The sequence below is a fragment of the Hemitrygon akajei genome, chromosome 6, assembly GCF_048418815.1.
Source record: "Hemitrygon akajei chromosome 6, sHemAka1.3, whole genome shotgun sequence".
In the NCBI taxonomy this organism is placed as follows: domain Eukaryota; kingdom Metazoa; phylum Chordata; class Chondrichthyes; order Myliobatiformes; family Dasyatidae; genus Hemitrygon; species Hemitrygon akajei.
In genome coordinates, this window is record NC_133129.1 from 98,359,775 (window position 1) to 98,374,972 (window position 15,198).

General features: G+C 44.1%; 1 protein-coding gene across 2 annotated transcripts in view; it reads left to right on the forward strand.

Annotated features, from left to right (window-relative positions):
• Window positions 1–6,998, forward strand: part of LOC140729341 (eukaryotic translation initiation factor 4E type 2-like) — a 45,673-nt gene extending 38,675 nt beyond the window's left edge. For both annotated transcript variants that reach the window (XM_073048984.1, XM_073048983.1), the window contains 2 exons: window positions 1,891–2,027; window positions 6,249–6,998. In XM_073048984.1, the coding sequence (XP_072905085.1) occupies window positions 1,891–2,027; window positions 6,249–6,288 (177 nt within the window). In that variant the 3' untranslated portion in view covers window positions 6,289–6,998. The remainder of the gene's footprint in view (window positions 1–1,890; window positions 2,028–6,248) is intronic.
• Window positions 6,999–15,198: the final 8,200 nt, after the last annotated feature.

A 15,198-nucleotide genomic window follows, 5' to 3' on the forward strand; every position in this document is an offset into this window, starting at 1 on the left:
ACAAAAAACTTAACTTGCAGCAGCAGCACAGGCACAGAGCATCAGATAAGCAGCAGCTGGAAGACAAAACAGAAATTGAACATAAATTATGCACAACTTTTAGAAGGAAAGAACACAATCAGAACAAAAAAGTTCCATTTATTGCGGAACGATTAAAGTGTAATGATTCGTGTTGTGCCAGTTGGTCCAAAAACCAAGTCTTTGAAGGGAATTACCTCTTCTTGAAACCCTCTCAAAATGCTGGAAGAACTGAGCAAGCCAGGCAGCATCTATGGAAAAGAGTAAAAGAGTTGATATTTTGAACCAAGACCCTTCATCGAGACTGGAGAAAAAAAGGGAAGTGAGAATAAGGTGGTAGGGGAGGGCAGGAAGAAGTACAGTATGGTAGGTGATACTGGAAGAGGGGGTAGGGTGAAGTAAAGAGCTGGGAAGTTGTTTGGCGAAAGAGGAAAAAGGGCTGGAGAAGGGGGAATCTGATAGGAGAGGGTAGAAGAGCATGGAATAAAGGGGGAGGAACACCAGAGGGAGGTGATGGGCAGGTAAGGAGATAATGTGAGAGAGGTAAACGGGAATGGGGAATGGTGAAGGGGGTGGGTATTTACCGGAAATTGATGTTCAACTATTCTTGAACCCAGAAGAGTGGGAGTAGCAGAGTATTTGATAAACTTGACAGAATAGTAAGCTACTTAGTATGTTGTTGTGTGTGGGGGAATCAAAGGGACTGAGAGGACATTTAGATAGCGAGTCTACTGACGATGAAGCAGAGGGAATTCAAAGATGACCACAACCAAATCACCTTGGAGTTCAATGGATCTACATCACTGGAAGGACCAGAACCCAATGGTTTCAGATTGACAGTTAATCTTTGTGGATCTGCAAACTGTGTTGAATGGCTCAGGTCAGTTGAGTTTTGGGCTAATATTTCATCGTTCAGAAAGATAATTGCATCTTGTCTGTGAGTGAAGTTCAAGTGAGCCTGTAAGCCAAGAATTATTAATGCAGAAAGAAACACAAGGCTTTTGTCAACCTTTGATCACCACTTTCACTAAGAACCTGTTTGTTAGGTTATCATGAAGAGATAAATTGGTACAGCCTCAAGCAGCAGGGTGTGCCAAATATAAAGTCCAACTTGTATGGCATACAAAATAAGCAAGTAAACTTTATCCACTTTGCTTTTATGCTGTGCTTTTACACTGGGACAGAAATCCAAAGCAACACACACAAAATGATGGAGGAACTCAGCAGGTTAAGCAGCATCTATGGAAACGAATAGACAGTTAACGTTTCGGGCTGAGACCCTTCTTTTGGACTGAGAAGGAAGGGGAATATGCCAGAATAAAAATGTGGAGGGAGTGGAAGGTCTAGCTGGAAGGTGATAGGTGGGTGGGAAAGGTAAAGGGCTAGATAGGATGGAATCTGAGAGGAGAGGGAAGTTGACCATAGGAGAAAGGGAAGGAGGAGCGGATTCAGGGGAAAGTGATAGACAGGTGACGAGATAAAAGCCAGAATGGGGAATAGAGGAAATCCAGACCTACTTCCAAGTACACATAATCAGAAGCACAGGAGTAGCATGTCTACTTTGTCTTGCCAGTCTGTTCTGATGGATGTGAAAGAACCAAGCCAAAGAAGAGTGGATGTGTTCACTCAGGGTTCAATGCTATAAATTATTCTCCAACCAATGCTGCCCAAAAATCAAGGTTTGCTGGTCACTGACATTGCTAACCCTGTGATCTTGCTATGTGCTTCCTGCATTACAGTGGTGATAATGTTGCACAAAGTAATTAATTGGCTCCTGGAAGCACCAAATTTATTTTAACTTTATATTGTTTACATGTCATTCTGGGTTGAGAATTGCTTAAAAAGTTTTCCTCTTTTAACATTCCCTTGCAGGAGGATATAATTTCAGTGTGGAACAAAACTGCTAGTGATCAAGCAACCACTGCTCGGATACGAGACACATTGCGCCGTGTGTTGAACTTACCACCCAGCACCATTATGGAGTACAAGACACATACAGACAGCATCAAGTAAGACTGGTTCATGGTACTTTCTCACTGAGAATTGAAAGGTAGTATGGTACTAGTGTCAAAGATGACTTGGTCTGGCTGCATTGCATACTGAGAAGGAAAGATGACCAGTCAGAAGTTGTGGTTCACATTAGTAACAATGAAGTAGGTGAGACAGAGAATAAGATCCCGAGCCTAGGGAACTTTGTGTGGCCTCCGTCAGTCGTGGTCGACCGTGTTCCTCTGGTAGTCACTGGTTTGTCGAACAGCGTTGACTGTGGCTACTGAGGCCGATCCTGGAAAGGTAGGCTCTGCCACAGTCATTGCATATGTAGGGTGTCATGGAATTGTTGTCCACTATCTGCTGTGCTCTCTGTTTAGCTCTCCGCTCCTCAACCTGACTTAGGATCACACTTTCACCTTGCTCTAGGTGTTGCTGAAGAGTACCTCACCATTTGTTGCGGTCATTGCTGTATCCTCCCAGCACTCTCTGTAGATTTTTATGGCTTTCATGTCGCGCTTGCAGAGGTCTTTGAAGCGAAGCTGGGGTCTACCAATGTTCCTCTTGTCTGTTGTTAGTTCTCTGTAGAGGATGACCTTTGGCAGTCTACCGTCCTTCATACTATGGACGTGGCCCAGCCAGTGCAGCCTACGTTGTCTTAAAAGCGTGAACATTGTGGGAAGTCCAGCACAGGAGAGGACCTCAGAGTTTGGGACTTTGTCTCTCCAGGTGATGCTGAGGATGCAGCGAAGGCTGCACAGGTGAAAACTATTGAGTTTCCTCTCCTGTTTGGAGTAGATGGTCCAAGTCTCGTTACCATACAGGAGGGTGCTAATAATGCATGCATTGTACAAGGCAGTCTTGGTCTTTGTAGCGAGTTTCAGATTCTCCCAGACCCACAAGGAGAGTTGAGCAAGGATCAATGCTGCTTTGCTGATGTGCTTATTGATTTCAGCATCGAGGGAGAGAGTGTCGCTAATGGTCGACCCCAAGTATGTGAACTCGTGGACCACTTCTAGATCGTAATTGTTGGTGGTAATAACTGGTGTCTCCACTATGCTCTGGGAAAGGACATTTGTTTTCTTTAGGCTGATGGTAAGCCCGAAGTCCTTGCATGCTCTAGAGAAGCGATCCATGAGAGTTTGTAGTTGCTGTTTGGTGTGCGAGGTTATAGCAGCGTCGTCGGCAAAGAGCGTATCATATATGGCAGTGACTAGTGGGGTACCGCAAGGTTCAGTGCTGGGACCCCAGTTGTTTACAATATATATTAATGATTTAGACGAGGGAATTAAATGCAGCATCTCTAAGTTTGCGGATGACACGAAGCTGGGCGGCGGTGTTAGCTGTGAGGAGGATGCTAAGAGGATGCAGGGTGACTTGGATAGGTTAGGTGAGTGGGCAAATTCATGGCAGATGCAATTTAATGTGGATAAATGTGAGGTTATCCACTTTGGTTGCAAGAACAGGAAAACAGATTATTATCTGAACGGTGGCCGATTAGGAAAAGGGGAGATGCAACGAGCCCTGGGTGTCATTGTACACCAGTCATTGAAGGTGGACATGCAGGTACAGCAGGCGGTGAAAAAGGCAAATGGTATGTTGGCATCCATAGCAAAAGGATTTGAGTACAGGAGCAGGGAGGTTCTACTGCAGTTGTACAAGGCCTTGGTGAGACTGCACCTAGAGTATTGTGTGCAGTTTTGGTCCCCTAATCTGAGGAAAGACATTCTTGTCATAGAGGGAGTACAGAGAAGGTTCACCAGATTGATTCCTGGAATGGCAGGACTTTCAAATGAAGAAAGACTGGATCGACTAGGCTGATACTCACTGGAATTTAGAAGATTGAGGGGGGATCTTACTGAAACGTGTAAAATTCTAAAGGGATTGGACAGGCTAGATGCAGGAAGATTATTTCCAATGTTGGGGAAGTCCAGAACGAGGGGTCACAGTTTAAGGATAAAGGGGAAGCCTTTTAGGACCGAGATGAGGAAAAACTTCTTCACACAGAGAGTGGTGAATCTGTGGAATTCTCTGCCACAGGAAACAGTTGAGGCCTGTTCATTGGCTATATTTAAGAGGAAGTTAGATATGGCCCTTGTGGCTAAAGGGTTTGGGGGTATGGAGAGAAAGCAGGTACAGGGTTCTGAGTTGGATGATCAGCCATGATCATACTGAATGGCGGTGCAGGCTTGAAGGGCCGAATGGCCTACTCCTGCACCTATTTTCTATGTTTCTATGTTTCAATTAAGATCTCTTGTTCCTTTGTTCTTGCTCTCAGGCGCGCAAGGTTGAACAGCCACCCATCAGACCTGGTGTGCATGTAGCTGCCTTCTGTTGACGTCCCAAACGCGTGCTTCAATCGCATAGAGAAGAAGATGCCGAACCATGTTGGGGCCAACACTCATCCTTGTTTGACTCCACTACGCATAGTGAAGGGTTCTGATGAGCTGCCGTTGTACTGAACAGTAGCTCTCGTCATCATGGAATGACTTGATGATACTTTGGAGTTTCGGGGGACAGCTGATCTTGAGGAGAATTTGAAAGAGCCCATCCCTACTGACAAGGTTGAATGCCTTGGTCAAGTTGATGAAAGTGACATAGAGGGGTTTCTTTGTTCCCTGCACTTCTCCTGGAGTTGACGGAGTGAGAAAATCATGTCGACAGTTGACCTCCTTGCGCAAAAACCACATTGGGACTCAGGGTAGACTTGTCCTGCCAGAGTTTGTAGACGTGCCAGAGCTACACGAGCAAAGGCTTTGCCAACAATACTCGGGAGATACCCCTGTAGTTGTTGCAGTCGCTCCTATCACCCTTGTTCTTGTACAAAGTGACGACTTTGGAGTTGCGCATATCCTGTGGTACGGCTCCTTCCTTCCAGCACTGACAGAGGACCTTGTGTGAAGGTTGGAGGATTGAGCTTTTGTAGTGTTTGATCAGGTCTGGAGGAATCCCATCATTGCCAGGAGCTTTCCCTGGGGCCAGACTGTCAATTGCCTTGCTGAGGTCCTCAATGGTTGGTATGGAGTTGAGTTTTTCCATGATTGGTAGACAATTGGTGGCATCAATGGCTGAGCTAACAACATTTTTCCTCAAGTTCAGCTCAGAGTAGTGTTCTACCCAGAGTTCCATCTGCTTGCCTTTATCAGTGATTATTTCACCGCTGGATGACATTAGTAACAACGAAGTAGGTAAGACAGAGAATGAGATCCTGAGCCTAGGGAACTATATTGCTGTTTAAAGAGCAAAACCTCAAAAGGATTGCTTCTAATGCCCGAAACTAATGAGTGTAGGAAAAGGAAATGGGTTAGAGAATGTGTGGCTGAAGGGGGTTTTTGGATCATTGGAACTTACTTTGAAGAAGGTGAAATCTATACAAGAGGAACAGTTTGCACCTACACCAGAATGAAGCCCACATTCTATCGGGGAGGTGCACCTTTTAATTATTTCATATTTGATTAATTTTGCCTACTTAATGCTGCACAATTGGTGTTCCAAACTCATCAGCCACTCAATGCGCGTTTTCAATTTAATTTTCTCTGGTGCCAGCTTCACGATCTTTGTTAGACAAATTTATCCAATACCTTGCCCAATCACTTGCCACTGACTCATCATTGTGTAAGTTGGTGCTGTCTACCCATGTTGGTGTACAGGTATGCGTTGCTTAACGTCTACAGTACGTTCTGTGAAATTGGATGTTATGTGATTTGGATGTTGTGCGAACATCATATTATATACTTAGCAAACCTATATGGAATACTGTAGTGTACCTGTATTGACTAAATAGCCAAGAACTTACACTACAACCCTATACTCTATACTATAATACATACATGCACTATAATTTTTTATTTCATTTTAAAATTTTTAATTTTTTTCTCTTTTTAAACTGCTGCTCTCACTAGGAGTGGTTTTGCTGCGTTTGGAAGCCATGATGCACTTTACGGTAATATTTTTGAAAGAAAATTAAACAGAGCGATAACGCTACTACACTCAAGAGACACGCAATACAAGAGATTGGTTACATCTGCTACGTCACGTTCTCCGATCGGGACTACGGACGTATATGCGATCGGACGATGTCGGAATGGACGTTAAGCGGCGCACACCTGTACTTTGATCACTCTCTGCCCATTCATCTGCTCTCGCTATTGCTATCACTCCTGCCATCGCACTTCAAAGTCAGTCATCACTGTTTTGTCTTTCAGCCAGCCTTTGAGTCTTGCTTTCATTTTTCATTTCAGGGACAATTCAAGCTTCCGCAACACAAAGATTGCAGTGTGATGCTGAATTCCACAGAGCGTGTTCCTCAGTACAGCAAGACCAGATGTGGCAAGCGGAGGAGCCCCAGAAGACCAGAAAAAATGGAGTGGTGTTGGACATTCTCACATTGGTGTTATTTATTTATCCAAACAGAAGTCATTTTATTTCAGCATTTAAAAAAAAATTCCTTTGTTGAACATTTAACCTCCTTGTTTAACGTAGAACCTTAAATGTGTTTCTGGTCAGCCACATACGACAGAAGGTACAGCCCGAGGGCAACAACTTTTCCCAGAATCTGACTGCATTTGTCTTTGTTGCTGTGTGCTCATTGCCAGATACTGACCTTATGACTTGTCTCAAGGACTAAATGGACTTAAGCCTTGTTTCAGGATAGAACATTCATCCTCCCGTTGTACCACCTGTTTTAATTTCCTTCACTATGAAAGAGTAAACAGAATTGCATACAGCTTTTGAGACAAATATTTTAAAATGCATGAAACTGCACCAGGTAGATAATATTTGCAGGAAGACTTAATGTATTAAACATCCTGGTCTTACAGATGTACAAACATGTTTAAAAATACATTGATGTTAAATTTTAAACAGTGTACATAAGTTTGAACATTACCAAATCAGGCCTTTGGTTCCAACAAATAATCTCAATGTCTGTTCCTTAAAAAGATTTCATATAATTCTTGTCACAATAAACAACTGTAACATTTCTCCCAGATGATGGTCTTTTGCTGTGTTCTTCAGTGAGGTTTTTTTTTAAAGTCTTGTCCGAAGCAACTCTGATCTTTTCTACAACACATGCCCCAGAGAACAGCAGCTTGAGACCAGATGTTGAATGTGGCATACCATATAAGGATAAGTAGAGGGAAGTGGGAAGAAAGAACTCCAGCAGGCCCAGGTCTCTTAAATGTGCCTCTCTTGCTTACGCTGTGGATTGAGATTGCACACAGCATTTGTAGCTATTTTTAGCCAGAAGATGAGAGGAAGGAAAAAGCACCAGAAAGAAAAGAAAGTAGAACAAGACAAGTTCTTGACTTTGGTGATTTGTCAATGGAATTCCAAAGAAACAAGAGATTGTCAGCCTCTGACAACCATGTCAATGGTAGGTGGGACATAATGGCTCTTGAGCTTTGAGGATCTCTAGTCCAGTGACTATAGGTATCCCACCCAAGACTGAAGATTTGCACTCATTATTTGATACTTGGCCAGAGCTATTTTATATGTTTGCATAGGTGATGCTGGCAAAGGTAGCTGAGGGTTCAAAGGAGATACATGAAAATGACTGCGGGATTGAAAGACTTACTTTCATGGGTAGACTATTATTTAGATGGGGAGAGAATTCAAAATGCAGAGATGCAAAGGGTCTTGGGAGTCCTTGTGCAGGATACCCTAAAGGTTAACCTCCAGGTTGAGTCAGTGGTGAAGAAGGCAAATGCAATGTTGGTATTCATTTCTAGAGGTACAGAATATAAGTGCAGGAATGTGATGGTGAGGCTTTATAAGGCACTCATGAGACCACACTTGGAGTATTGTGTGCAGTTTTTGGCTTCTTATTTTAGAAAGGATATACCTGTACTGACATTGGAGAGGGTTCAGAGAAGATTCATGAGAATGATTCCAGAATGAAAGGGTTACTGTATGAGGAACATCTGGCAGGCCTTGGGCTGTATTCCCTGGAGTTCAGGAGAATGAGGAATCTCATGGAAACATTCCAAATGTTAAAAGGCCTGAACAGATTAGGTATGGCAAACTTGTTTTCCACGGTAGGGGAGTCTAGAACAAAAGGGCATGACTTCAGGATTGAAGGACGTCCATTTAGAACAGAGAAGTAGAAAAATCATTTTAGTCAGAGGATGGTAAATCTGGTGCTCAGCTCTTCCAGTGCCTGATTGACATCTGTCAGGAATGGAACGTACACTGCAACCAGGATGATGGTGGAGAACTCCCTTGGCACTTGACTGCCATCTTATGCTTTAGCAAAAGTGGTTGTCGGATGATATACCAGACCAACCTATCGAACCCATCGGGTTCTGTGTTCTAAGCAGATAGGTCTAAAGACCTCTCTGGGAAATGTAAAGGTAGGAGAGTATGTTTCATGGTGAACAATGGTTGGTGAGACTCAGGTGGCTGCACACCCTCAAATCATTTTGCACCCTGGATGCGGAATACCTTATGTTGCTACGTCAACCTTTCTGGAAGCCTACAGAATTCACGTCTTATCATTACATCCTACCACAGGCCGATACCAACCTGGCTCTCAATGAACTATGCAAAACCATCAATATCCATGAAACCACCCACCCAATGGCGGCTTTCATCACCGCTGGAGACTTTAAACAAGCATTGCTGACTGGAGCTTACCTGAAGTTCTACCAACACATCGAGGTGACACACGGGAAGGAAGCATACCTGACCACTGCTACTCTCCCTTCCACAATGCTGACAAAACACTTCTTCACTTTCCGTTTGAAAAGTCTGACCATTCCTCCATCTTGCTTCTGCCCACCAGGCAGAAACTGAAACAGGAAATGACCATAGTGAGAACTGTCAACTGCTGGTCCAACCAATCGGACTCAGTGTTACAAGACTGCTTCAATAGCGTCTCCTGGGAGGTATTTCGAGCAGACAAGATTTCTGAATACATGGAAGTGGTCACAAGCTTCATTTGGAAGTGTATTAAAGACATTGTTCACGAAAAATCAGTCTGGGGCTACCCAAACCTGAGGCCTTGGATAAATAGTTCAGTGTATGTTGCTCACAGTGCAAGGGATGTTGCTCCAGAGCCTTTGCCTCTGGAGACCAACAGGAGCATAAGAGATGCCACTATTATTTCGTAAAGCCATCAAGATAGCCAAACGGCAACACAAGGACAAAATCCAGTCACAGCTCTGTGACAATGACACACGCAGCGTAAGGCAAGGACTGCACACCATCGCGGACTTCAAGAGGAAACGCAGCAGTACAGCCAACATTGCCACCTCACTCTTGGATGAGCTAAGTGATTTTTATGCTCGATTTGATGTTGAACCCCCGAGGAGAACCGCTGATGAGACCTGCTCTTTGGTTAACTCCGAGGATGAGGTACATAGAACATTCCAACACGTCAACAGCCACAAGGTAGTGTGGATGGACAACATCCCAGGGCGGGTCCTCAACGTGTGTGCTGAACAGCTGGCCGGTGTGTTTACATAGAAACACAGAAAACCTACAGAACATATTTATGGACATTTTTAATCTCTCCCTCTCCCAGTATGTAGTGCCCTCCTGTTTCAAATTATCCATCATTGTCCCCGTATCTAAGAAAACCCAAGGTAGCATGCCTGAATGATTGGCGCTCTGTTACACTCACCTCAGTTATAAGCAAATACTTTGAGAGGATGGTTAAAGACTACATCTGCAGCATGCTACCACTCACACTGGACTTCCTACAGTTTGCCTACCAACGGAAGCTACCATAGCTACAGCACTACACAGTGTCCTCACTCACCTGGAGAAGAGGGATGCATATGTTAGCATGCTGTTCCTGCGCTACAATTCAGCATTCAACAGCATAATTCCCTCCAGACTTGACAGGAAGCTCAGAGACCTCGGCCTCCACCCCACCTTGTGCAGATGGATCCTAGGCTTCCTATCAGATCACCGACAGGTGGTAAGTATGGGCTCTTCTCACCTCTGTCCCACTGACCCACAACACATGAGCCCCTCCCCCAAGGTCGTGTCCTGAGTCCCCTCTACTCCTTTTACACCCACAACTGTACTGCCACACACAGCTCCAATGTGCTGATCAAATTTGCAGATGACACAACATTGATTGGCCTTATTTCTAGCAGTGACGAGACAACCTCTCCTCTGTAGGTTAACACCCTGACACAACGGTGCCAAGATAACAACCTCTTCCTTAATGTCCAAAAAACAAAAGAGCTGATCGTGGATTACAGGAGGAACAGAGACAGGCTCACCCCGATCAACATCAATGGAACTGCAGTTCTTCGGTACACACATCACTGAAGATCTCACCTGGACTGTAAACACCGGCTGTGTGGCGACAAAAAGCACAACAGCGTCTGTTCCACCTCAGGCGACTGAAGTAGTTCAGCATGAGCTCCCAAATCCTCACAATCTTCTACAGGGGGACCATTGAGAGCGTGCTGACTGGCTGTATATTTTACATTTATAACAGTAGGTGCAGAAAGAAGGTCTGGAAGATTACTGGGGACACCAGTCACCCCAACCATAAACTGTTTCAGCTGCTTCCGTCTGGCAAACAGTACCGCAGCATTAAAGCCAGGACCAACAGGCTACGGGACAGCTCCTTTCTACAAGCCACTAGACTTATTAATTCTCATGTCTGTACATTTAGACGCTAAAGTTTTTACTCCCTCACGTTGAGGAATGGATGTAAGATTTAAATAAATTCAGATTGGGGGAACAGGAATGAGACAGAACCACCACATCCATGCTCCGTGATGAGTTAATGATGATGCAAATGCCATCACCTCCGGCTTACCTAATGCCACCATCTGGTCCATGAGGTGGATAGTGAAACCCTTGGGGTGGAGTGCTTTGTCTGTTGTACTGGGTGTGAGCCATGTCCCTGTGAAGCAGAGTGCAGTGCAGACCCGGCATCCCTCTGGTACTGCAGTCCTGCTCTGAGGTTTTAGCTTTTATGTTCCAGAGACTGTGTATTCACTCAACACCGAAGATGTTCAACAAAAACTAATTAGTTTATCTCATTGCAGGATGAAGCCAACAAGAATGGCGGCAAATGGATAATACGCTTGCGCAAAGGCCTGGCATCCAGATTTTGGGAAAACATCATCCTAGCCATGCTGGGAGAGCAGTTTATGGTTGGAGAGGAAATCTGTGGAGTTGTGGTATCGATCAGATTTCAAGTACGTAAGTTGTTAAAAATAATAAAGATTAGGTTTTATGTCACGGATATCAAAACATACAGTGAAATATGTAATTTGCATCAACAAGCTACACATTCCATTGTTGTTTGAATTTCCAGCATCTGCAGATTTCCTCGTGAATCCGAGGATGTGCTATGTTGCCTGCAAGTGTTCCCGCACTACTGGCACCAAAATTGCATGCCAGCAATTTACTAACCCTAACCCGTATATGTTTGGAATGTGGAAAGAAACCAGAGCGCTGAGTTTCATGGGGAGAATGTACAAAGCTCTTATAGACTGTGGCAGCACTTGAACCACGATCAGTGCCACTGTAAAGTGTTACATTGGAAACAGCTAGTAAAATCCCAGTCTCAGTACAAAGGAGTAGGTTCAAAAGCCATGACTGCAAGGCGCAGTATGGTTTACTGTCACTTGCACAGAGACGTGCACAGACTCAACAAAAAACTTAACTTGCAGCAGCAGCACAGGCACAGAGCATCATATAAGCAGCAGCTGGAAGACAAAACAGAAATTGAACATAAATTATGCACAACTTTTAGAAGGAAAGAACACAATCAGAACAAAAAAGTTCCATTTATTGCGGAACGATTAAAGTGTAATGATTCGTGTTGTGCCAGTTGGTCCAAAAACCAAGTCTTTGAAGGGAATTAACTTTTCTTGAAACCCTCTCAAAATGCTGGAAGAACTGAGCAAGCCAGGCAGCATCTATGGAAAAGAGTAAAAGAGTTGATATTTTGAACCAAGACCCTTCATCGAGACTGGAGAAAAAAAGAGATGTGAGAATAAGATGGTAGGGGAGGGAAGAAGTACAGTATGGTAGGTGATACTGGGAGAGGGGGTAGGGTGAAGTAAAGAGCTGGGAAGTTGTTTGGTGAAAGATATAAAGGGCAGAAGAAGGGGGAATCTGATAGGAGAGGGTAGAAGAGCATGGAATAAAGGGGGAGGAACACCAGAGGGAGGTGATGGGCAGTTAAGGAGATAATGTGAGAGAGGTAAACGGGAATGGGGAATGGTGAAGGGGGTGGGTAATTACCGGAAATTGATGTTCAACTATTCTTGAACCCGTAAGAGTGGGAGTAGCAGAGTACTTGATAAACTTGACAGAATAGTAAGCTACTTAGCATGTTGTGTGTGAGGGAAACAAAGACATTTCTTTATTCAGAGGATGGTAAGTCAGTGGAATTTGTTGCCACGAGTGACTGTGGAGGCCAAGTCATTGGGTGCATTTAAGGCAGAGATAGATAGGTTCTTGATTAGCCAGGGCATCGAAGTGTATGGGGAGATGGCAGGGAATTGGGAGGACTGGATTGAATGGTGGAGCAGACTCAATGGGACAAATGGCCTACTTCCACTTTATCTGTCTTAAGGACTTTTGGTCTTATATAAGGAGCGTTTGATAGCTCTGGGCCTGTACTCACTGGAACTCAGAAGAATGAGGGGGATCTCAATGAAGTCTATCAAATGTTGAAATCCTCAGTAGAGTGGACGTTTCCTATGGTAGGTGAGTCTAAGACCAGAGGGTACAGCCTCAGAATAGAGGGTCGTCCATTTAGAATGGAGATGTGGAGGAATTTCTCCATCAAGATAGTGGTGAATCTGTGTAATTTGTTGCTGCAGGTGACTGTGGAGGCTAAGTCATTGGGTATATTTAAGGCAGAGGTAGATAGATGGTTAATTAGTTAAGACATGAAGGGTTACGGGAAGAAGCCAGGAGATTGGGGCTGAGAGGGCAATGGATCAGCCGTAACGAAATGGCAAAACAGACTCAATAGGCCAAAGGGCCTAATTCTGCTCCTATATCTTATGGTCTAAATCAGGGGTGTTAAACTCATTTTAGGTCACGGGCCGGATTGAGCAAAATGCAGCTTCATGCGGGCCGGATCAGTCGGATGCGTGCGAACGCAGCTTTCGTTGCCTCCGTTTTTTCAGCCTGCTCTCATGTGTCTCAGTCTCTGCTATAACTACAAAGTGTTTCACTTTACAAACTCCGTTTCTTATGAAGAAGACTGCCGAGCAAGACTGCCGAATAAACACTAAAAACCCTGAAAACCTGGTACCTGAATAAACTCAGCATTAGCCATATCATACGCCATAGGCGCTTCGATTACTGGGGCCAGCTTTAATAGTAATTAGATATTATCTCGGGGGCCAAAGATAATTCCACCGTGGGCCGGTTTTGGCCCGCAGGCCTTGAGTTTGACATATATGGTCTAAATCAAAAACCAAACTCTTGCTTGACCTGATTCTGTTACGTTTGCAAAGGGAGTGGGGCAAGTCCATCAAAGCAAACTTGGAAAGCTACCTCCCTGGAACTTGGGTGAGAATGGGTCACAGCAGCCATTGGTTGGGAAAGTGTATATTCAATTTGGCCAGGATGTCATTGTTGTTGCAAACTGCAATGCCCCACCTGGTATCTATATTGTAATCAGCTACTTCAGGGCAAGTGGTTTATGAACCATATTTGATATAAGGGTCAGGAGATTAATCGTAGCTGGAAATAGGTGATTATCAACCACAGGAGGAAGAACTGGAGGTCCATGAGCCAGGTCTCATTAGATGAATGGATTTGGAGGAGGTCAGTAGTTTTAAACTTTTTGTGTGAACATGTCAGAATATCTGCATGTTGGTGTCATGAAGAAGGCATAACAGTGTCTGTACTTAGAAGTTTGATAATAAATTTACTTTGAACTTTGAAATTACAACTTGGTATGGCAACTGGCCATGACCAGAGGAAACTGTGGGGAGATGTGGCACAACTCAGCACATCACAGAAACCAGCCTGTACTCCATGAACATAATCGGAGATCTCAGACACCCTTACAACAAACACCTGATAGCATGTACACCAGGTTCAAGGACAGTCGCTTGCTGTTACAAGACTTTTGAACAGTCCCTTAGTATAATAAACTGCACTCTTGACCTCACCGTTTACCTTGTATGGCCTTGCACATTATCTTCCTGCACTACACTTACTCTGTAATTGTAACTCTTTATTCTACATTCTGTTAATGATTTTACTTGGTACTACTCAATGCAATGCTGTATTGAATTGATCTGTACGGACAGTATGGAAGACAAGTTCTTCACTATACCTTGGTACATGTGACAATAATAGTAATAAGCCCCAGTATTGAACCACTGTGGATGGTATGCAAGGCAAGTTATTTACTGCACATCTGAAGGATTTCAAGGTTCAGTAGTTTCATTGCTGGTGAGGTTCACTTCATAGGGGCAAGAGCAAGACTGAGAAGGGCTTTAAGGACGAAGTCTCAATGATTAGCTAATATGGCAGCAGCTACCAATAAGAAGAAGGTAAGCTCAAGTGGAATGGCCAGTTTAGGAATGGCTCAGTTAAGAGTGGGTTCCTGAGGCTTTGGAGAGAGGACGGCAGAGGAAATGAGAGGAAGGTGAAGGTCTGGTAATTATAGCTCTTATTGCACAGTTAGTACAGTGGATTTGCAGCCATTCCTGCAGCAGGATGTGGGAAGTCAGAGAGTCCACCAATGGTTCTGACGACTAGCCCTATGAGAAGTTCATCTGACTGTAGTTCCTTAGGGAACTGGAACACGTTAGGGAACTGGAACTGGAACTGAATGACCTAGGAGAATGAGGGGTTAATCAATAGGTGAGAACACCTAAGTTGCAGGATGTAAGTAGACCATAAGACATAGGAACAGAATATAGTCCATTCAGTCCATTGAGACTGCTCCATCATTCCATCATGGTTGATTCTTTATACTAGAGTCGATTACACTGCCTTCTCCTCTGCTTGTGAGCCTCTGATGCAAGTTATATGTGTGAAGATCTGAAGAGCGATGCTAAATAGTGAATTGAACTGTGGATGCTCGCATATTTGTCTTGAGAGAAATCTGAAGAACTACGACTCTTTAAACTGCACCAATTGAAGTTGGTGACTTTAAGGGGGAGTGGAGAGAGGAAAAGTTTGAATAAAGCTCTATTTAGACACATAGATGAAACAAAAATGGAGATGTATGTGGGAGAGAAG